The 23968-nt window shown below is 35.9% G+C and overlaps 1 protein-coding gene across 2 annotated transcripts in view; it reads left to right on the top strand.

Annotated features, from left to right (window-relative positions):
- CLTC (clathrin heavy chain) overlaps positions 1 to 23968 on the top strand; it is a 63374-nt gene that overhangs the window by 36264 nt on the left and 3142 nt on the right. The window contains exons 10-32 of one of the 2 annotated variants that reach the window (XM_027624918.2): positions 496 to 618; positions 1276 to 1413; positions 1610 to 1774; positions 1926 to 2106; positions 3501 to 3664; positions 8244 to 8369; positions 8936 to 9078; positions 10968 to 11202; positions 11886 to 12008; positions 13600 to 13745; positions 13983 to 14166; positions 14338 to 14530; positions 15201 to 15358; positions 15546 to 15710; positions 15831 to 15938; positions 16020 to 16187; positions 16319 to 16468; positions 16563 to 16694; positions 17019 to 17129; positions 18027 to 18197; positions 18551 to 18772; positions 20031 to 20051; positions 23830 to 23905. In XM_027624918.2, the coding sequence (XP_027480719.1) occupies positions 496 to 618; positions 1276 to 1413; positions 1610 to 1774; positions 1926 to 2106; positions 3501 to 3664; positions 8244 to 8369; positions 8936 to 9078; positions 10968 to 11202; positions 11886 to 12008; positions 13600 to 13745; positions 13983 to 14166; positions 14338 to 14530; positions 15201 to 15358; positions 15546 to 15710; positions 15831 to 15938; positions 16020 to 16187; positions 16319 to 16468; positions 16563 to 16694; positions 17019 to 17129; positions 18027 to 18197; positions 18551 to 18772; positions 20031 to 20051; positions 23830 to 23905 (3403 nt within the window). The remainder of the gene's footprint in view (positions 1 to 495; positions 619 to 1275; positions 1414 to 1609; positions 1775 to 1925; positions 2107 to 3500; positions 3665 to 8243; positions 8370 to 8935; positions 9079 to 10967; positions 11203 to 11885; positions 12009 to 13599; positions 13746 to 13982; positions 14167 to 14337; positions 14531 to 15200; positions 15359 to 15545; positions 15711 to 15830; positions 15939 to 16019; positions 16188 to 16318; positions 16469 to 16562; positions 16695 to 17018; positions 17130 to 18026; positions 18198 to 18550; positions 18773 to 20030; positions 20052 to 23829; positions 23906 to 23968) is intronic. The other variant, XM_027624919.2, reaches the window with a different exon arrangement.

Genomic DNA, 23968 nt, shown 5'->3' with positions numbered 1-23968 from the left:
CCCACTGAGCAGGGATCCCGATGTGGGGCTTGATCCCAGGACTCTGGGACCATGACCTGAGCCGAAGGCAGACGCTTAACAACTGAGCCACCCAGGCGCCCCTAGACATGAGACTCTTAATCTTGGGGTCAAGTTTGAGCCCCACATTGGGTAGAGAGATTTCTTAAAAAAAAAAAAAAAAAAAAAAAACTCGAGGCACTCTTGCTTAGCTTCTCAGAATTTAAGATGTCAGGGGCCTATTTACCTTTTAGAAGAAACTTTGAAATATTCATTGAAAATGTGTAAGTCAGTTATAAAAATTTATAGCTTTCCATTCAAATATGTTATCACCAAGGTGTCTGTTTGCCAATATAAACCAAGGTCAAATTGAGCATGTTAAAACTGAATTTGTACTTGCAGTAGTTCTATATTAGCAAAAATCTGTTGTAGAAAAATCCTTTAAATGATATAAAAATGAAACTTTGCAGTAAAGTTGCAAATTTTTGTCTATTTTAGGTTGGATATACTCCAGACTGGATATTTCTGCTGAGAAATGTCATGCGTATCAGTCCAGATCAGGGACAGCAGTTTGCCCAAATGTTAGTTCAGGATGAAGAACCTCTTGCTGATATCACACAGGTAAAGGCATTAAAATGTATTCTTTCTGTAGAGGTTGATTTAAAAAGTGAATGGGGTGGATCTGGGTTTAAACAGCTTTGGAGAAGAATGGGTTAACCTTTCAATTTTTAGAAATTAGAGCTGTGTCTGTCTACATGGATAAACCTCAAGTATATTAAAAAAAAAAAACCCAAGTTGCAGAAGAATGGACAGGAAAATACCACCTACATACAGTTTTAAAACATGTAAAACAAATAACCATCTTGTTTAGAGATATATATACATGAAAAATATGGGAATAATAGAAAGGATGGTTGCTGCCATTGGGTGAAGGAAGAGATGCATATAGGAAGTGGGACCACAGACTCCTTCATATTTTGTATATTTTAAATAGTTCATCAGAATTTTAAAACTATTGTTTTAATTGTATTCTATTATATATAGTACCTTAAAATATTTTTTTTTACCAGAACTAAAAAGAACTGCAGAAGACAAAAATTTATTCTTAAATTATGAAGTTAAATTGTACAGATGATATTTAAATCTGGGATTAGGTCTGGCAGTTTTTTTATATGTAAACTGATATTTAATTTCCATCTCATTTACAAATTGTCAACAGTATTGTAAAGCAAGTTTTAAACATCTTAAAACAATTCTCTTTAAATCCTTTTTTTCCAGATTGTAGATGTCTTTATGGAATACAATCTAATTCAACAGTGTACAGCATTCTTGCTTGATGCCCTGAAGAATAATCGCCCATCTGAAGGTCCTTTACAGACACGGTTGCTTGAGATGAACCTCATGCATGCGCCTCAAGTACGTTTTTCTTGCTTTTTAGGCATGTTTCCACTGTTCTAGTAGTTATTGAGAGCTTCTTAGATTAAGCTGTTTGAAGCTACTATGATGGCCTTTACTTTCTCCTTTATTCACTATTGAATTTTAGTATGTAATTTGGATATAGAATTATATAAATGGGATATAAAATAAATCTGTCCTATTTGTGGTCTTATAGGTTGCAGATGCTATTCTAGGGAATCAGATGTTCACGCATTATGACCGGGCTCATATCGCTCAGCTGTGTGAAAAGGCTGGTCTGCTGCAGCGTGCTTTAGAACACTTCACTGATTTATATGACATAAAGCGTGCAGTTGTTCACACCCATCTTCTTAACCCTGAGGTATTGTAGTCTCTTACCTAACAGATGACGATATGATTGATTGGTATACTGAAAATGTGTGTGTAGTACTGATAATAGTAATTTCATTCCATCATTCGGTTCAATATTATTTCATTTATGTATTTATTTACCTGTTTATTTTGTCTTCTAGTGGTTAGTGAATTACTTTGGGTCCTTATCAGTAGAAGACTCTCTAGAATGCCTCAGGGCCATGCTGTCTGCCAATATTCGTCAGAATCTGCAGATCTGTGTTCAGGTGGCTTCGAAGTATCATGAACAACTGTCAACTCAATCTCTGATTGAACTTTTTGAATCTTTTAAGAGTTTTGAAGGTAATTAAGAGTTTGAATTTTTTTAATTAAGAGAGCCAAGAGGGGTATTATGATCTTGTCCTGTTGGAAATTCTGTCTTTCTACAAGCTAATTTTATGGCACAATTTGAGTTTTATTTAATAAATGTCAACTCTTATGTCGGGTTCTAGAGATGTGTAGTGAATGAGACTGTCAGCGTGGATGTTTTATAGATGAATTAAAGGCAGAATTTTAAGACACAAACATATGTTGTAGCTTTGTCATAATTGAATAAAATGAAAATACTAACAGTTGGGTATAATAAGATTTCACACTTCTGTTGTCTGACTCTTAAAATGGCAAATGTTTCTAGCCAAGGACATTTTGTGACTTGTCACTATACAGTAGCTTTTCTCTACCTTTTCACTTTAGGTAATTTGGGGTTTTTTACACTATAGATAATTTGGGCTGAATAATTTGGTTTGGGGGTGGGTTGTCATGTGCATGCAGGATATTTAGCAGCATCCCTGGCTTCTCCCTCTAGATGCCCGTAGCAGCTAAAACAGTTGTGATCACCAAAAGTGTCTCCAGGCATTGCCAAATGTCTGTCTCCTGGGAAGAAAATCACCCCATGTGAGAATTACTGCTACACTGAGTATCAGTGTAATCAGTGTTGGATGATGCTTAGGTTTATTAGCTAAACTTATGGTCCCCAGTCGTCTTTTTTCCTTTTTTTGTCCTATTGTCCTCTAGACAGAAAGAATAAGAATAATTTTCTCAGTTCCTGTCTATTAACTATGTACTAAATTGATTCTGTTCATTCAAGTATAGTAGCCACTAATGACATGTAGCTATATATAAATTTAAAGTAATTAAAATTGAATACAATTAAAATTTTAGTTCTGTAGCCACAGTTCAGGTGCGTATGGTTAGTGGCTACCGTATTGGACAGTGCAGATACAGAACATTTTTATCGTCACGGAACGTTCTGTTGGACAGCATTGCACTAAATTCTTTTCAAACCACTTTTGTATTTTTCCTATTAACTACATATAGGAAAACCTCTAAGGGACTTCATTTAAAATTTCTCATATGGAACATGGTATGATTTCATTTAAAATTTCTCATATGGAACATGGTGTGATTAGCTTTAGTATTAGGTAGCTACCTCCTCACTACTTCTCAGCTACTAGAAAACATTGACTTGTCTGTTCTGTAGGGATTAAAATGAATATTCATTTATTGAACTGATTACTGGATCAGTTAGTATTCTTATTGAGTTTTTGAGCAACCCAGTTTTTATTTGGGGCTATTCAGTATTAACAGTTTTTAAATTAGTATAATTGACCTGTTTCTTTTAATTGCTTACATATTTTTCAGTTCTTTCATTTTCAAAGGTGCACCTATGCTTAATTTCAATTACTTGTCTCTTTAAGGTCTCTTTTATTTTTTGGGATCCATTGTTAACTTTAGTCAGGACCCAGATGTGCACTTTAAGTATATTCAGGCAGCTTGCAAGACTGGGCAGATCAAAGAAGTAGAAAGAATCTGCAGAGAAAGCAACTGCTATGATCCTGAGCGAGTCAAGAATTTTCTCAAGGTAAGTGGTTTTGAGTAATGCACTTTCTGGCTGGGTTGAAGATCAGCAGTTTTACACAGGTTTCATCATAGTTTTAAAATATTTGTTTTCCCTGGGGTGCCTGTGTGGCTCGGATGGTTAAGCGTCTGCCTTCGGCTCAGGTCATGATCTCCGGGTCTTGGGATCGAGCCCTGCGTCGGGCTCCCTGCTCAGTGGGAAGTCTGCTTCTCCCTCTCCCTCTGCCTCTCTCCCCTACTCATGCGTGTGCTCTCTCTCTGTCTCAAATGAATAAATTAAAAAAAATACTGTTTTTCCTAAATGGGAAATTCTTATCATTCTCAAATTATGTGCTGAATTATTTCTTCGAAACTTAATACTCTGGTTTCCTTTGAAATAAGGAAGGGAATTGGTAAGTGATACTTAAGAACAAACATCTCTTTAAAAGAAGAAAAAAATAGCACTATGTCAAAAGAATTTCCTTCCACTTGAAATTTGGAAGAAAAATTTTGAAAAGTGGTTGGAGATTCTCAATGTCACTTTAGAATTTCAGGAATGCTCCTATTAAAGATTAAGATCAGTTTGCCCTCAGTGTCCTTTTCAGGAGTCTCTATTTATATACAAAGGTTTTGTTATCTAAAGGGCAGGTTTCTCTCTCATCAAATTAGCTTTTCTCTAGAAACTAAATATTAATCGTGTATAATTCACTAAACTGAATGTAAGATCTAACAAAAAACCCCCCTCAGCTTTGCGATACTAGTTATAGAGAACTGCCTGTATTGCAGTGAAGAGTAATGGTTTAAAGAATTTTAGCTCATCAGAACATACCTAAGGGATGTTTACTTAACTTAAGCCTTATTCTCATATCTGGCAGTTTCACTATGAGAAAAAATTAAAGCTTTAAAATTGGCAGTTGTCGATAAAAATCAGGTAAACTATAGAACACTTAGATTACCCCTTAAAAATATATGTATTTGTATTTTGCATTTAAATTATATATATGAATATATATATATGAAATGATTCTGGAGACTATATATAAAGTTCTTAAGTATTTTTTGTCTTTTGGAAGAATTTTACCTTGAAACTAAAACCAAAATGATTATTTTGTAATTCAATAGAAAAAATGGGCTTTTCCTGCTCCTATGCTGTATCTAAAATAACATAGATTATCTAAATCTATAGTTTTATTAGCTGTTTGCTCTTTTGAAGAATTACTACTGGGCTCTAGATTAAACGGTAAACTCTTAGAGGTTTTAATACAATGAGGTACTTAAAGTATAGAAGTTGCCTTATATTTTAGATTAAAAGATAAACCTTCCCTCATAATATGTATAGCTTTATATAATGTCTTGGCCATCATGAATATTCTCAGTAGCCTGGCTAGTACAATATATTGGAACCCAAGTCTTTCTGGTGTCAAAAAGCCCTCCAAATGAGAAAGATTTGATGCTCTGTGCTTGACTAGAGTACCCATGACAACAATTCAGTTCCTCCTTTGAGTATCGGTACTGTTTGCTGTTTTTAAAAATACTACTAGATTCTTAAACTGATTCCTTTTCGGTGTTACTAAGCTCTCGACTGTTGGGCTTCAGTTGTCATTTCTTTAGAATTGGGTTTGTATTTTTGAGTCATTTATATGTAAAATGGGGCTAAATTTAACTGTTTTCACTTAATTATGATTTTGAGCTTCAAAAAAAAATCCTCTGGATTTTAGCATTGTGTAACCTTAAGTTGCTTAGCCCCTGAGATCTAATGAGAAGAGGACTCCCCTTCCACATATCACACTGTGAATTAGGTGCAAGTCTGATAGAGTAGGGAAATGAATGTGGATTTTGGGCTTTTAAACCAGTCAGCCCTGGTTTAAATTCTATTTCTGTCATTAGCTATTGTTTGTTCATTCGGTATTTGTTTAGCTGTTACCTCAGGAAAATTGACTAATGTGCCTCAGCCTCAGTTTCTCCAGCCAGAAGCTTTGTTGATCTAGTCAAGTACCTGGTACGCCATAGGTGTTCAGGTGATAACCGTTGTTAATCAGCTGTGTTGGTGGGCCTTAGAAATAAGGTAGAGGCAGCCAACATGTGATCACTTTCTATCAGGCAAGTTTTCTCTTTGGTTTTAAGTTATTTCTGACTTGATGAAGGAATTTTAACTCTAGCCCAAGTTAGAGGTAAACCTTGTGTCTTGTCTTCTGCCTGAGATGAGAGTCTAGTACTTAGATGCTACTATTGTATTCAACCTTTCACCCCAGTAGTAAGAAAGAACATACTGGGCCCTTTATTCACTTTCCTTATTGGCCTGTAGAATGTAGCTATAATGCTACATCTCATCATCACTGTCATTAAACTTCATTTTGGAAATAACTAGGTGTATGAAAATTGACTGGTGTTATATGTAAACTCTGATAAGAAAAATACTCTGATCTTGAACATTCAAGTGCCAATTACATGTTAGCCACCAGAAATACAAAGATTGGTAGATTATGACTTCTCCTTTGAAGTAGTCCGTGAGCAGGATGAAATGGTCTTACTAGCATCATTTGGCTCATGCATTCACCCTATGAAACTGTAGCTCTCTGTAGAAAGCATGGAACTGTTCTTCAGACCCATGGTCTGCTTTCTGCTGCTACCTTTGATCTTATTTCTTTTACCATTTCTCTCTTCTGGTTGTACTTAAACCAGACTGGCCTGTTTATTATTCCTGGAACTCCCTGAACCCTCTCCTGCCCCAGGACATTTGCTTGTGTCCTTTTCTGCTTTTTTCTTAAATCTTCATGACTAGAATTCCTTACCTTTGTTCAGATTTCTGATGAAATGTCATGAGAAAGGATGTCTCATATTACCCTGTTTAGAATAAAACCTATCCCTATTCCATCTTCACCTCCCCCACGTCCTGCTTTATTTTTCTTTAAACACTTCACGTTACAAGACATTGCCTTTTCCCGTTAGAAGAGAAGTTCCTTGAGAGACTGCTTTTCCCATTAGAACAGAAGTTCCTTGAGAGAATACTTTGTTCCCTGCTATATCTATATTGCATAACGACAGTGTCCAGTTTATAGGTACTCAGTAAATACTAGTTAAGTGAATAACTTAATGCTTAAGAAAACCTCTGAACCTGTTTATATAGTTTCAGTTTTGTTCTTAAAATGTTTAACCATAATAGCTAGAGGGTTAACCTTTTTAGTAAATAATTTAAAATATTAATAGCATTACTCCCATGTGTGAAATCATGTGCAAATTTAGACAGTCAAGAAAATACAATTTTTATCTACTTTTCCAATCTTAAATTTTCTTTAGAAATACAATATAGTTGTCTTTACCAGCAGAAGTCTTAAACACCATGCATGAGAATAGAACACCTAGGTAATCTTACATTACTTCCAAGTGTATTTTCTAAGAGGCAAAATAAAGTATATAATATTTTATGTGTATATTAAAGGGGATAAAGATTAGTGTATTGATGCACTAACTTTCTGATGTTCATTTAGTAGGAAAAACTTGGCCAACTGAAATCTTTTGGATAGGTAGATCCAACATTTTTTCTAGAAATGATTGTAGCTGTTAGTACAGAGTTTCCACGGTGCTAACATGCTTTAGACTTTCCTTAATTGGAAAAATCTGCAGCTGGACTTCCACTTCAGATTTACAGCCATTTTGATTTTTTATTTAGCAATTCTCCTGATTCCCAGAGTTAGTTTGGTGTTCTCTGAACCTTTCATAGGCTAATCTTCAGATTATACATAATTTATAAATAATTGGATGAGTGATATGCACTAAAATTAGGAACCATTTTATTTTAACATTGCAAATAATGTTCTCAGTGGCTGCCATTGGGGAAAGTCCTATCCTGCTTAATTGTACTTCCTTAGTAGACTGACATAGAGGAATCACTTATTGAGAAATGTTTCACTGTGTATAAATGAATTCCTGATGGAAACTGTTGTTTTTTGTGCTGTACCTTATGTCTGTGGAATGTAACAGGACATGTATCAGGTAAATGCCCAGGTACAGGTCTTACCTACCTGTCTGTAACATCTGTGTCAATCTATAAGTAGGATTATAGCTTGGTATTTGTAATGGTAAAAGCGATTGGTAATTTAAAGATGTCTTTTCCTTGTGTGCTTTTTTTTTTTTTTTTTTTAAACCATCATGCTGCTCCTTGTAGGCTTTATTGTAATAGTGTTAGAGGCTGGCTATATAGATTGGAATTTGGGAGGGGTAAAAAAATCATTAGTTTGAAACAACTAGGAGCCATTTATGCCGTAATTTTCAAATGTGACTGTAGTTCTTAAGTCAACTCCAAACTCACTTGCAATGTTACTATTAATGAAAGTCCTACTGTGATGATTTTATATCCTAAATGCCACTGGTGGCTCACAAATCTTAATTTGTTACTTTTTTTGGTAAAGGGTGTATGTGGAAAGGACTTGGTATTTTGCTTAGTAAAAATTTAGTGGGACTGGGATAGGCACACACCAGCTACTGGGGCATTTCCAAGTTTATGTGGGCCTCTCCCAGCAGTGTAGAACAGATTGTCGTATTTTACATAGATTAGCTAGCTCACAGAAGGAGAAAACTAAGGCTTCATTTTGTTCTTTTTTCAGGAAGCGAAGCTAACAGATCAATTACCACTTATCATTGTATGTGATCGATTTGACTTTGTCCATGATTTGGTGCTCTATTTATATAGAAATAATCTTCAAAAGTATATAGAGATATATGTACAGAAGGTAAGTGCTACTTAAAAATACCTTATTGTAAATTTTACTTCTCACACTCTGGTAATCTTCATATCCTTTTGAAACTACAAAATGGGAGTGGTCTGCTACAGTTCCTGTCAACGTGTACCCGCCCCCACCCCCTGAATCCTTATTTAGATTAGAATTTTACCTTCATGTTAAGCATAAAACAGAACGGAGTGCTGTAGTTGAAGAAGTTGGGTGACCTACATGCTATTTACTTGATAACGCAACCCCTGAGATACCATGTAGATCCATGTAGATATCCATGTAGACAAGCAGTTTTGCTGTAATGGAGGCCTTTTGCTTAGTCTTCCATAGACATTCTGTGACTGTAGCTTCTTTGGATGGACTGACTTAATTTAGAGCAATGCTGAGATAAGTAATTAACCAACCCAGACTTCCTCCTAACTTTTTCTGTCTACTTGTAAATTTAGACTCTTGGTTTATTACTGAATTTTAAAATTGAGCTTAAAAGAGGGAAATGAGTTTAATTTTTTAAACTCCTTTTTACTTTGCTTATTAATAACATAATGGCATTTTTTTTTTAACCATAGGTGAATCCAAGTCGACTTCCTGTGGTTATTGGAGGATTGCTTGATGTTGATTGCTCTGAAGATGTCATTAAAAACTTGATTCTTGTTGTAAGAGGTCAATTCTCTACTGATGAGCTTGTTGCTGAGGTTGAAAAAAGAAACAGGTGTAGTACCATTTTAACCTACACAAATGGGAGAAATTAGTAGTCTCTCAGCATGCTAATGGATAAAAAATATGGACTGTCATTTGCCTAAAAGCTATTCAATAAAACATGGATCATAATTCCCTGGGGACACCTAATTTAGAAGTGATAAGCTAGCTATAGTGCTGAAAAAAAATCTGTTTTCTAAAACATTACAATTTTGTCAGACATTATTTACATGTTTATAATTACAGCTGTGTGGGTTGACTGTATGTTTTTAATGTAAACTCTGTAAAAAACCTGTTTTTAGTTAGGTACGACACCACTGTTTCAGTAGCTAATTCTTCTCTAATTTATGTCAAGTATAATGAGAGAAAAGAATTCCCTGTGTAACTGTGGGTTAAACTGATTTTTAATTTGAACCTTAATGTGATAATATGAATTCTGAATTTCCAGTAGAGGAGAATATATTATAAGTGTTTCTAATATTTATTATACCATGAAGTCTTTTTTTTAGCTGGGACATATTGATGAACTAGTGTGTTTAGAAAGTGTTGATGTAGTAAATGAGGTTGGTAGATTGGTCTGACAGTGGGGAAGTTACTCTGACTATGAAGAGATAACAAGAAAACCTGTGGGGTTTAATTTTAACCTGAGTTGGCATAGGTATTCTAGAAATGGTATTTGTAGAATTTGTATTTGAATATTTCAAACAAAAGTTCTGTATTCAAGGACAGTGGAGATACAGAATATAATACTGATTTTTAAAAGCTTGAGCCTAGTTTGAAATTATAGGTTCTAACAATTTAACATTAGGAAGAGGTTTCAGTTGAGTCTTAAATCTAATACCTGAAAACAGTCTTGTTTGTTTGTATATTCCAGGCAAATAGCCAGATAGTTGTAGTTAGACAATTTGGTCTTTAAGTTACAAATTATATTGTGATAAACTAGATTCACATCTGAGTCACTAGTCTAGAAGTGCCTTAGCTAATGTTTATTTTTTTCATTTGCCATGGCACATCTGCTTGGGTTGCACTTGTTTATAGGATCATGATTTTTTTTTGCCTTAATACAAATTTGTGTCTTTACCCTAGTGGGAGTGTGTTGTAGCCAAAATATGACCTACTGTTTTTCCTTTGGGTGCTTTTGTTTTTTATTTTAACGTTTGTTTATTTAAGTAATCTTCTTACCCACCTTGGTGCTTGAACTTATGACCCTGAGATCCAGAGTTGCATGTTCCACCAACTGAGCCAGCCAGGAGCCCCCTCTAGGTGCTTTTAAACACTTCAGCCGTGGTCAAAAGGACCATTGAAACAAGCTATAGCTTAGTGAAACCATGATCCTTGGTGGAGTGATCGTATGACTTCTAGAATTACTAAGCCCAGAGCTTCTAAAGCCACTGGATTTTGTTCACATTGTGTATTTAGGGTATCGCCCCCTTTGGCTGTAGGCAATGTCTGTTAATTGTGTTAAAATTGTAAGGAACCTTAGATAATCTGGCCTATTTTCTCATGACATTCCCATCTTACTTCCAAAAAAATTTTATCTGAAGTCTGGATATTTTGTCCAGTATAAAAAAAGAACAGTATGAATCTATAATCTCTTTTCTCTGTTTCCTATCTAAATAACGTAGCACATAGGACTGGGAGATTCTAAAGAGAGTCTTCTATACCTTTTGTGTAATCATTTAGGCAAATCATTTAGCCATCTCTGAATCTTAATTTCCCAATTTGTAATAGAATTGTTGAGAATTCAAAATTATTTATGGGAAAGCATATTATATACCATTAAGGTACTTCTGTAGTTAGCATTGTCATGAGTTGTGTGTGTTTTTTTTTAATAATATATCGTGTGGCTTTGTGTTGTTTTGTGTGTATATGTGGTTTTTTGTGTTTTGTTTTTAATACTAGGTTGAAACTGCTTCTGCCTTGGCTAGAGGCCAGAATTCATGAGGGCTGTGAGGAGCCTGCTACTCACAACGCATTAGCCAAAATCTACATAGACAGTAATAACAACCCAGAGAGATTTCTTCGTGAAAATCCTTATTATGACAGTCGAGTTGTTGGAAAGTATTGTGAGAAGAGAGATCCACATCTGGCCTGTGTTGCTTATGAACGTGGCCAGTGTGATCTGGAACTTATTAATGTGAGTACTACTAGCTAAATGTGTACAGAGAGAAGGCTGCATTTTTAAAATCCTGCTGTATAATGTTAGATTAGTGAATTTTGAGTTTCACAGTGGCTTTACATAATACAGAGCATTCCTTATAGATGTGTGCTTTTAAAAAAAAAAAAAACTTTTATCTGCCACTAACTGAATTTAAAGTGGCCAAAATAGTAAATTAAGTCTATATTCACCTGTTAACATTTTAACCCCAGTAGTTTTATCACTTTTGTTCTCATACACTCTCATACATAAACACACGTATACACCATACATACATATATATGTATATATGTACATATGAGAATAAGTTGCATACCTCTTCAGTGTGTATTTCCTAAGACTAAGGATACTCTGTTTTCATAACCACACTGTAGATACCAACTTCAGTCATCTTGACACTGACAGAATAATTTTAAAATCTTATTCTAATTTTGTCATTGCCCCAGTAATGTCCTTTATAGCATTTTTTCCTTTTAGTCTAGGATTACATACTGAATTTTAATAAAAACTTGGTTATGACCTATTCAAGTTTATATGTAAAAGTGATGGATTTAAAAAAAAAAACAACAGGGTATATATCATAGGAAATAACCTTTAAAAAAGTTAGTCTATAAAAAGTCTTTACTTTTTATCTTGAAACTAACCTAATCGATCTTATTTAGGTTTGCAATGAGAATTCCCTCTTCAAAAGTCTTTCCCGCTATTTGGTACGCCGAAAGGATCCAGAATTATGGGGTAGTGTACTGCTGGAAAGCAATCCTTACAGGAGACCCCTAATTGACCAGGTAAAATTGGCAAATGTGGTTAAGGCTCATCTTTTTAACTATGAATAAAACGTTTCCCGTCATCATACCCATATCATATTTAACTATGAGAGAACGCAGTAAAAAGTGTAGAAGAAAATAAAATTATACTAAAATACATAATATATTGCACACACATAAATTGAAAACATTTTTTTAAAACCCTAAAAATTGAAGGTTGTTATAATGGTTCTTAAATTCTCCTGGTAGAAGTACAAATATGGAAAAGAATACATTGAAGGTTATTAATTTTTTGTTCCTCTCCTAGGAAGCATTTTTTCTTTAAATTTTTTTATTATGTTAATCATCATACATTACATCATTAGTTTTTGATGTGGTGTTCCGTGATTCATTGTTTGTGCATAACACCCAGTGCTCCACGCAGAACATGCCCTCTTTAATACCCATCACCAGGCTAACCCATCCCCCACCCCCCTCCCCTCTAGAACCCTCAGTTTGTTTTTCAGAGTCCATCGTCTCATGGTTCGTCTCCCCCTCCGACTTACTCCCCCCCCTTCATCCTTCCCCTCCTGCCATCTTTTTTTTTTCTTAACATATAATGTATTATTTGTTTCAGAGGTACAGGTCTGTGATTCAACAGTCTTGCACAATTCACAGCGCTCACCATAGCACATACCCTCCCCAATGTCTATCACCCAGCCACCCCATCCCTCCCACCCCACCCCCACTCCAGCAACCCTCAGTTTGTTTCCTGAGATTAAGAATTCCTCATATCAGTGAGGTCATATGATACATGTCTTTCTCTGATTGACTTATTTCACTCAGCATAACACCCTCCAGTTCCATCCACGTCGTTGCAAATGGGAAGATCTCATTCCTTTTGATGGCTGCATAATATCTAGGAAGCATTTCTAAGGAAAGTTTTCATTTTAGATACAAAGCTTCTTGGAGGGGTGCCTGGGTGGCTCAGTCGTCAAGCGTCTACCTTTGGCTCAGGTCTTGATCCCAGGGTTCTGGGATCAAGCCCCGCATCAGGCTCCCTGCTCAGCGAGAAACCTGCTTCTCCCTCTCCCACTCCCCCTGCTTGTGTTCCCTCTCTCGCTGTGTGTCTCTCTCTCTCTCTCTCTCTCTCTCTCTCTCTCTCTCTCTCTCTCTCTCTCTCTCTCTCTCTCTCTCTCTTTCCCTCCCCCTCTCCCCCCCTCTCTGTCAAGTAAATAAATCTTAAAAAAAAAAAAATCTTCCTGGAAAAAATATTTATTGAAGCACCTGAGAGCCATACAATTAGCCGAAAATAGAGGAATTACTGAGTCCCCTATTGCCACATCTATGTAGTTGAATTCATATTTACCCCATGAACGTGATGATGAGGAGTGGTTATTATGCATAATATTTTAATCAAGAAAAAAGAAATTATATAATTAGGATGGAAGTACACATGTGGGTATATGTGGATTTGTGTAGAAAAACCATTGTGTGGTGAATTTAAAGGTATTTCTCCTCCATGTTTTCTACTGAGATGCCAGCTTATTCTTAATAGATAATGTCTTCATAATCACCTTGATTTTCAGTACTTAACTCCCTATATATATATATTTGTCTATATACTCTGCAGGTTGTACAGACAGCTTTGTCTGAGACTCAGGACCCTGAAGAAGTGTCAGTAACTGTCAAGGCTTTTATGACTGCAGACCTTCCTAATGAACTCATTGAACTGCTGGAGAAAATTGTCCTTGATAATTCTGTATTCAGTGAACACAGGTATGTTATAAGAAGGGCCCATTGGCTATTTATATTCAGTCTTAAATTAGGGCCTATCAGTTTTGAGAAGGAACAATCAGAGACAAAGATTAGAAAATGTTGTTTGAATTCTGACTCTTCTAATACCCTCCTCTTCTCACCTTGCCTTTGAGACAAAAAAACTCTTCATAGCCACAGGGTTTAATCTTTATGACTAATAAACTTTTGAAATAATGCAAATTTTTTTTTTCTTAAAAGGAATCTGCAAAACCTCCTCATCCTCACTGCAATCAAGGCTGACCGTACACGTGTTATGGAGTATATTAATCGCCTGGATAATTATGATGCCCCAGATATTGCCAATATCGCCATCTGCAATGAGTTGTTTGAAGAAGCATTTGCCATTTTCCGAAAATTTGATGTCAATACTTCAGCAGTTCAGGTAGATCTTCAGATTGCCTGAGTTGATTTAATATATGCATTGTGCTGTTAGGCCCAGCATAATTGATTGCTTTGGCAATAGAAAAGCAATAAAATCCTAACTGTTTAAATGTAATTGCTATGTGGCACGATTCATTCTGCTATAACCCAGATTCAAAAATTGGTTGTCTAGGTCTTGATTGAACATATTGGAAATTTGGATCGGGCATATGAGTTTGCTGAACGCTGCAATGAACCTGCAGTCTGGAGTCAGCTTGCAAAAGCCCAGTTGCAGAAAGGAATGGTGAAAGAAGCCATTGATTCTTATATCAAAGCAGATGATCCTTCATCCTACATGGAGGTTGTTCAGGCTGCCAACACTAGTGGTATGACTTCTTACTTTTATGTGTTTGTGACCTCAGAAAATGTACCTAAGCTATGATTAAACTAAGCATTAAAATTCTGGTCTATTCTGAATTTATGTGGGAGTGAAATAACTACGTGGTTACTTGTTGAAAACATTTAGCACTCCATCTGTCCACATATAGGGGGGCTGCATTTTGTGAACTTACAAAGGTCCATAGGGAAGATTAATTTTCTATTTTGAAATCTCGTAAAATTCTTTTTAAGATTTTATTTATTTGAGAGAGAGAGCGAGAGGGAGCGCAAGCGGGGAGTGGGGGGAAGGAGAAGCGGGCTCCCTGCTCAGCAGGGAGCCCAATGCAGAACTTGATCCCAGAACCCTGGGATCATGACTTGAGCCAAAGGCAGATGCTTAACTGACTGAGCCACCCATACACCCGTGAAATCTCATAAAATTCTGAACGAGTTCTAATCTTACAACTTTAAGGGAAAGGGGAATTCAGCTATTCATTTGGTCGGTGATGGTACAGAAATGTAATAGAAATTTTGCCATTTTAGATACATTTCTTCATTTACATTTGTTACTGTCTATATTGTTTCCTTAGAAAGGAAATTAACAATTCTCATTTACTTGAGTGAAAAGGTGAATGTTAGGATGTTAGTGTTTGGATTTATTTTCTTCTTTATAACTAGGAAACTGGGAAGAACTAGTGAAGTACTTGCAGATGGCCCGTAAGAAGGCTCGTGAGTCCTATGTGGAGACAGAATTGATATTTGCCCTGGCTAAAACAAACCGCCTTGCAGAGTTAGAAGAGTTCATCAATGGGCCAAATAATGCTCATATCCAACAAGTGGGTTTCCTCTTTGGATTTTTTTTCAGAGTGTAAAAATAAACTGTTAAGCAACTTTTTAAATAGTATCTAACCTATCACAACTGATGATTTCCAAGAAAAAATGTTTCTCAGTATTAAATTGAGTTGTGACTTTGGAAAGAGGATTGAGTTTACACTTACTGAAAATGGATTGTGTTTGTTTCAGGTTGGTGACCGTTGTTACGATGAGAAGATGTATGATGCTGCTAAATTATTGTACAATAATGTTTCCAATTTTGGACGCTTGGCATCTACCCTGGTTCACCTGGGAGAATATCAGGCAGCTGTTGATGGAGCTAGGAAAGCTAACAGTACTCGAACATGGAAAGAGGTAATCTCAACACCAGTTTGAGTGAAGAATTAAGATTCTTAGAAATCTCTTTAAACTGATTAATTGAATTAACCAGCCATGTTTATATTTGAGTTTACGTAATTGAAATTTTTGTGATAGGTCTGCTTCGCCTGTGTAGATGGCAAGGAGTTCCGTCTTGCTCAGATGTGTGGGCTTCATATAGTAGTACATGCAGATGAATTGGAGGAACTTATCAACTACTATCAGGTAATGAACAGGACTCTCTTATTAATTGAGAGCTATTGCCACAGATAGTCTTATCTTTAATTGTGTATTTCCCTTATTTAGGATCGAGGATACTTTGAAGAACTGATAACCATGTTGGAAGCAGCATTGGGACTTGAGAGAGCTCATATGGGAATGTTTACCGAATTGGCTATTCTATATTCTAAATTTAAGCCACAGAAAATGAGGGAGCACCTGGAGCTGTTCTGGTCCAGAGTGAATATTCCTAAGGTAACCCAACCTTTTAACATTGTGAGGTGGCTCTATAGCTGTAACTAAAACTTTAAAATATCTTTCCTTTTTTAGGCTTTTTGCTAGAATTACAGACTCCTATCTAAAGCAATTCAGTCTTTCTTACATAGGTGCTTAGAGCTGCAGAACAAGCTCATCTTTGGGCAGAATTGGTGTTTTTATATGACAAGTATGAAGAATATGACAATGCCATAATTACTATGATGAATCATCCAACTGATGCATGGAAAGAAGGGCAATTCAAAGATATCATCACCAAGGTGTGTGGTCTGCTTCAGAAGATAGAAGCTTCGAAAGGAGAGAGCTCATTAGGAAATAACTCTTAACTTACATATGGATTTTTCCCAATTTTAGGTTGCCAATGTAGAACTATACTACAGAGCAATACAGTTCTACTTAGAATTCAAGCCTCTGTTGTTAAATGATTTGCTGATGGTGCTGTCTCCACGGTTGGATCATACTCGTGCAGTAAATTATTTCAGCAAGGTAATTTTAAAAACTTCAGAACCTCGGGGCCGTGGCTTAGTTGGTTAAACGGTTGCCTTCGGCTTTGATCGTGATTCCAGGTTCCTGGGATTGAGCTCCACATCGGCCTCCCTGCTCAGTGGGGAGCCTGCTTCTCCCTCTCCCTCTGCTGCTCCCCCTGCTTGTGCACTCTCTCTTTCTGTCAAATAAATAAATCTTAAAAAACAACAACAACAACAAAAAAACCCTTCAGAATCTCATAGCAAGGAACTAAGACAGATTTCAGTAACTTTCTTTGAACTTTAAGGATATGCTATGTTTGTAACAAAACTCTTTATTTTAAAGGTTAAACAGCTACCACTGGTGAAACCGTATTTGCGTTCAGTTCAAAACCACAATAACAAATCTGTGAATGAATCACTGAACAACCTCTTCATTACAGAAGAAGATTATCAGGTAAAACCTTTTAGTTTTTGCATCTCAAAACTCAAGTTAGGATTGAGTCATTGAGTTGATATATTTTGGGGTACAAAAGCCCATTATCCCTTAGGTTGTAAGCAGGAGGTACTTAGATGCCTAGGATCTGAATTTAGTTATGTTTTCAGGGTTGATAAATCTGAATTTTAATTGCCAAGTTTGCAGAATTTTGCTTAGATCATGTCTTAGTTAATGCTTTAGAAAAATATTATGGTTATACTTTGTCTCTAAGCATCTAGATTTTAGGTGAGGTTCAAAAGTCTTTGATCTTTTAACTAGTCTGTAAAACTTACTTGGTATTAAGTGTATTTATTCACTGCTTTTCTGGCTCAATAGCATATTAGTATCTGTCTCTTAATAAACTTTGCCTTGTGAAGAATTTTGCAAACACAAAATTAGAGTTAAGGTTAAGCCAGTTGCCTTTTTTCTTTCTCTTGCTATCAACATGATGGGTTCAGATCTCATGCTGATCTGTTATTACTAAATAGCATGTTTACTTGGATCAGGAGTTTCTCTAAAGCATAAGATCTTATCCTCCAAATTAAAATCCTCCCATTTTCATAACTATGCAAGTTAGTTCTTGATACTGAAAACCATGGAGAAAATTGTACCTTTAGAAATTTTATAGTACCTTTGAGGACTTTATTGTTATATAGTCAAATTGAAGAACCTCAATACTTGTTCAGCTTGCAACTTTCTGGCTCGATGCTTGAATCTAGGCTATTGTATTATAAGACTCATTGATCAAGTTGTATTTTATACATACACATCATATAGCATGTCGGTCAAGTCATATACAGTAATGACGTTTTGATAAAAAATGATGGAACAAATTTTAAACTAAAACTGATTTGGCATTGGATTTTTTTTTTTAAGGCTCTGCGAACATCAATAGATGCTTACGACAACTTTGACAATATCTCACTTGCTCAGCGTTTGGAAAAACATGAACTCATTGAGTTCAGAAGAATTGCTGCTTATCTCTTCAAAGGCAACAATCGCTGGAAACAGAGTGTAGAGCTGTGCAAGAAAGATAGCCTGTACAAGGTGGATAAAGTTGGTGGGGGCAGGCCTATTAAATCAAGTACTAGATCTGTCTGACCCTAAAAATGTATATCTGAAGTGATTATTGTCTATACAAGTATTAGTATATGAGAATTGCCTGTAAGCTCCCACTTGAGGGGGATGGTAATTAAGTCACTTTCTTGATTCTAGGGGTCATCTTCTGTTTATTTCAAAACTTCTGTTTAAAAAAAAAAGTTACCCTGTCATCTTTTCTTTCAGCAAATTTCAGTTTAAATGATGTGACGGTGATGTTTTTCTCACCCATTGTATTACTCGTTTTGCCAGTTTAGTATATTTGAGTTTAATGTTTGACCTTCATCCTTTCCTTTGAATAGGATGCAATGCAGTATGCCTCTGAATCTAAAGATACTGAGTTGGCTGAAGAACTCCTACAGTGGTTTTTGCAGGAAGAAAAAAGAGAGTGCTTTGGAGCTTGTCTTTTTACCTGTTATGATCTTTTAAGGCCAGATGTTGTCCTGGAAACTGCATGGAGGCACAATATCATGGATTTTGCCATGCCCTATTTCATCCAGGTCATGAAGGAATACTTGACAAAGGTAATGGTGCCTCTGGGTGTATTCAGAACTACTTATCTTTAGGATATATAAAATTCCACATGCAGCAGATTTATTTTTCCAAATGTTTTTTCTCTAGTAGAAGTGTAAGTCATTTGGTTGTCATAAAATATTTTTGTTCTCCAGAAATTTGTAGTGTCTGACAGAGGACATTGAACGGAAAGGGAATTCAAACATAACTTGTCAGAATGTTTACCCTCCCATGTACTTCTGAGGGTAAATAGTGTTATGCCTATGTTGTATGTTTGGGTTTCTTTTAATCCTCTACTAAAAAGATTTTTTTTTGCCCAAAATAACATCTTCCTCAAATCAGTTCTTATAACTCAGATATCCATAACTTAGTAGTATAGATTCCCTTTTATTTGGTTGCTTCTTGACTTTAATATGTCTGCCTGTTTCTTCTGGGGAAGCAAAATCTATATTCTTTATAACATCCCATTTATCTTTTCAATATTTTGGTAGCTTAACCCCTAATTTAAAAATGTCATAGCAGGTTAATAATTAACAACATATTACCTCAAAATGCATTAAACAAGCTGTGGGTATAATCATCTTACAAAATTCACTTAATCTTAGTGTCCCTTTTTGGTGTCATAATATTTTTTTTACTCCCTTGATCCTCAACAGTTACTAGCTCTTTTACTGTAGAACATTTTTTTAAAATGGTCCTAAAGGATCCATTTGTTAAAGCAAAACATGCTTATTAAAATCAGTTTCACATCTGATCTCTTCAGCATGCCTGAGTAAAGGGGGGAAAAAAGGTACTACTAATAGCCCCCAGTATGAATATTTCCTTAGGCTGCCATCTAAGTAGATACCATTGTGTTCAGTTATAACTTTTTAAGAATTAACATTTTCGGTATAAAAACGGCTTGAAGTCCGGTGTAAGAAAATGGTTGCCTTATATTAGCCATAGATGAGAATAGCTTCTTTTCATATGCATAATGCCAACTTAAGAGACCTGGCTCTAAGCTGCTGTTAACCGAAATGCTGTAAGTTTTACTAGCGATAAGCTGCTTTCTATCACACTGACTCTAGCATAAATTCTTCTGCAATAAGCTCTGAAGTTTAAAAAAAATTCTAAATTTTGCTTCCAGTATGCCCTTTATTTTCACTTCTCTCATGCCTTTTTTTGTGGTTAGATGTTGCTCCCCTAAATCTTTGTTGCTGATTCTACCTTTTTATGCTCAATATGGAATTTGATTTTTTTCTAAGCTGCACCTTCTGAATTCCTTTGCAGGTTGATGCAATAAAGGAAAAGGTGAAAGTTGATTCTTTTCCATCTTTAAGTCTGGAGGACTAAGTCTAAGGAATTTGCATGATTTTTTCCCCTTCCTTTTCTACACTGCTGCTGCTGCTTTTTCCCCCCCAATAAATTTTCACTAAAGCCTCTGCAAGTCCCTTGAAACATAACTATAATAGAGCTGTAGGACATTAGTAGATGTTTGCTACTAATCTGCTAATAGGCTTTAGGAAGGGAAGGAGGCTAATCAGTAGTTGGTTCACAGTCTCTCTTAAATATATTATTAAAAACCGAGCATGGTGAGTTTCCATATTAATTCCAAAGTTTCAGGAAATTTCTCTTCCCTGTCAGGGTATCTGGACCATAATAGGATTTTCATAATACTCTAAAGAAATTTAAGCAGCCTCTGGTTTTATTTTGTGAGCTTGCCTGACAGTTGTTGAATTTATGTATGTATATATATGCCCTAAAAGGCTTTTTGGGGTTTTTTTTTTTTGGTATTGAAGGACTGTGATCCAGTTTCTGATCTCTTGATTCTTACTAATTTTTTGCTGAAAGTAGGTACAAGAGATACTAGCTGCTTCCGAAGAGACTTTCCTCATGTTTCTCCAGGTGTCCAGTTCTTATGGTGCTAGTCCATTTTCAAGAAGAATCAAAACTTTTTTGATCATGAGAGTAGCTTGCTATAATTGTTGCTAAGCAACATGGAGTATTTCTGTATATAACAAAGCAATATTAACTTCTTCCTGTAATTAGGCACCTTTTGGTTGCTGCTTCCTTCATTGGCTTGTCTCCATCCCAGTATAAGAAACAAACTTATGTTTGGTATCAGATTGTTGTAATAAAAGGGTGGGAAGGTAAAGGAAAGTTGAAACAAATTTGAAAGAATTTGGGTGGGGGACAATGCCTTGGAATTATGTTGAACCAAACTGGAATCACCATTGGAACTTAGGGCAAACCTGAGTAAAATGCATTGTGTGTGAGGCCCTTCAGCAGCTAGTAAGCAAGGCAGTTAGAAAGCGTGTGTGTGAAAAACAGGTAATTGAACTGCAGTGTTATGCATTGTTTTAAATCAAGCATGTACAACAGTCATTGCAATTACATCATACTACTTTTGAAACTCTTAAAGCATTGCTGTGGGCTGTGTGTGTTTCTTGAGAGCCTGTATAGCAACAATCATCTTCAGATCTCACTTCTTGCTTCAGTACTTTTGCCTTTTTTTCATGCACACATACACCAAAATAACTGACTGCATGTTAACTTTTCCTCTGCAGCATATTGCAGTCTTTGTGGAAAAGCCTTTTACATTATAGTGAATTTTTAATAGTACAGATGGAACTGAACTCAGTGACATGCTTACCTCTAATTTTTCTTTTTAAATCCAAGGATCAGAAACTTTTGTTACAGCTCTTAACAAAAGCTTGTGTTCATAAAAGCCTTCCCTGCTTTTTTTTTGTTTGAGCAATCTAAATTGGGTCATGGAAATAAAAATTGGATGTTGCTGTGCCAGAGGCTGTCCTCTTATATAGAAAAATAAAAATTTTTTGCTTAATTTGATGCTATTCCTTCAGAGTTATTATTTTTTGTTTTTTTTCCCCTATGCCCAACCTGCCTGTGTCCATGCCTGGGCATTGTGATACTGCTAGTTCTTCTAAATCTTCAGTGTACTACTTTAATAGGACGTCTTTCTTGAACATCTGACTCAGATTCACCTCTGACCTTAATGTTTAAACATGTGTTCACTTCAGATTCTTTTCCTTGAAAAGTCTGGAAATGTATTATGCAGTGGTGACTTTTTTTTGGTTGGTGTTTGATTTTTCTTCTAATAACTTGGAAGTTATGTACACTCATCCATGTACTTTTTTGTATAACCTCTTCAGCTTACTCTTGGATACTGTTTAGTTAGCAAAACCCTATCTGACCCTGATGGCACAGACTTGCTTTAAAGTATACAGCTGAAATAATTTTTAATTTTAAATGCCAAATATTGGGTATTTTGTATGGTACTTCTCCATGGTTGTTTTTAATTTGATATTGGGGTAATTTTTAACACATGAACACTTAGGCTATAAAATAGGAAAATAGCATACAAAAACATGACCAACCCTTTTCCTAGTGTAGAAAAACCACATTTTATCTGAAGGCATCTCAACTTTCTTCTCAAACTTACTTTTCTCAAATTATTCCCTGATAAACTAGCATGCATTTGATTTACATTTATAATATTTAATATGGGACAAAATACAACATACTGTCCTGACCTTAATAACCTGTGAAGACCCACACACACTATTTTATTTTATTTTATTTTTTTAAAGATTTTATTTATTTGACAGAGAGAGAGACAGTGAAAGAGGGAACACAGGCAGGGGGAGTGGGAGAGGGAGAAGCAGGTCTCCCGCAGAGCAGGGAGCCCGATGCGGGCCTCGATCCCAGGACCCTGGGATCATGACCAGAGCCGAAGGCAGACGCCAATGACTGAGCCACCCAGGCGCCCCCACACACACTATTTTAAATAGTTTCAAATAGAAACTATGGGCTACTTTAACCTCTTTAGGACCCAGTCTTTATAGCTCTTCACTGAAGTCTGCATGTCTTTTTTTGTGGTTTTCACTATTTGCCTTTTTGAGGAATATGCCATGAACATTCATTAAAAGTTTTTCCTGCACTCTGCCCCTCATCTCACCCAGCGCACTTAGGACTTTGAAAACCACGAGTAATAGATAACATCAAAATTTGAAGTTTTGGTTTTACCTCAAGTATAATGATAGACTTTTAAATATAGTTTAAAAGACAAATATAGTTTAAAATGCAGGTGGAAGTTGTATAGTAGACATCCCATAAGCCCACTGTCCTAATATTTCTCCCCAGTTCTTCACAGAATTAGAGAACCAAATCATGTTCTAGAATAAATTTTGCAGAATATCTTATTCAGCTATCATTATACAGAAATTTGAGGATCAGTGTACTGGTTTGCCAGGGTCACTCAGCTAGCTTGTGGAAGGACCTGTGTATTCCAGCTCCTTTCTTTCATTTTTTCTTTATTTTTTTAAACGTTTGGACTCCCACAGTATTAGTTCTGTCTGATACTATCCACTTTTATTTAGGGTAGTTAGCATGTAATAGCCATTTACTTCTTTGCTTAAATAAAAGCAAAAAAAAATTCTTCCTCAAGGACATTGGGGCAAAAATTAGGCATTCCTACTACTATTTCTACTTCTTAGAAAATAGAGCATTAAAACATGCAGCCTGTCTTTATCTAAAAAGATGGAATATGGAGCCACTTTGTGTCTTAACTTCAGTCCGCACCTCTAACAATTATCAGCAGAAACTGTGCACAGTTGGCAAAAGATAGCTTATTCCAAATGAGTATCTGTCCAGTCATTAACTCATTTACTTCTTTGAATATCTTTTCCTTTGGGGAGGGAAGTCTTGCCTGGTCATGAGTTCATTATTATTACCTATGATATGGTTTAAACTTCCTTTGAAAAAGTGGTTCCTTCTCGTTATTTCCCTCCCTCAGGCTGGCTGCATCCTAGCATGCCCAGTTTTAGCCTGGCGTGAGCTTTTATGGCATTTATAAATCCCTCCTTCCTGAGGGTTTATAATGACAGTGCTAAAAATCACCTTGACTGAACTGTGAACATTGCCAATGAATTTGAGGGGGCCTGAGAATGTTCTTTAGTCTGTTTTATTTTGACAAAATTTAACATACTAAGGCTTTTCCACTTTCTGCCATAAACCTAGGTTTGTAATACTTTTGAGGTGCTAAGTAACATTACCTGTTTTTCTCCAGGTGGATAAGTTAGATGCTTCGGAATCACTGAGAAAAGAGGAAGAACAAGCTACAGAGACGCAACCTATTGTTTATGGTAATCTTGCTCTCTTTTTAACCCTACAGAAAAGTAGTAGACAGACGTTTTCATTCTTTAGGG

The sequence above is a fragment of the Zalophus californianus genome, chromosome 16 (assembly GCF_009762305.2).
Source record: "Zalophus californianus isolate mZalCal1 chromosome 16, mZalCal1.pri.v2, whole genome shotgun sequence".
In the NCBI taxonomy this organism is placed as follows: domain Eukaryota; kingdom Metazoa; phylum Chordata; class Mammalia; order Carnivora; family Otariidae; genus Zalophus; species Zalophus californianus.
The sequence above is the reverse complement of the archived record's forward strand: the minus strand, read 5'-3'. Positions and strand labels throughout refer to the sequence as shown.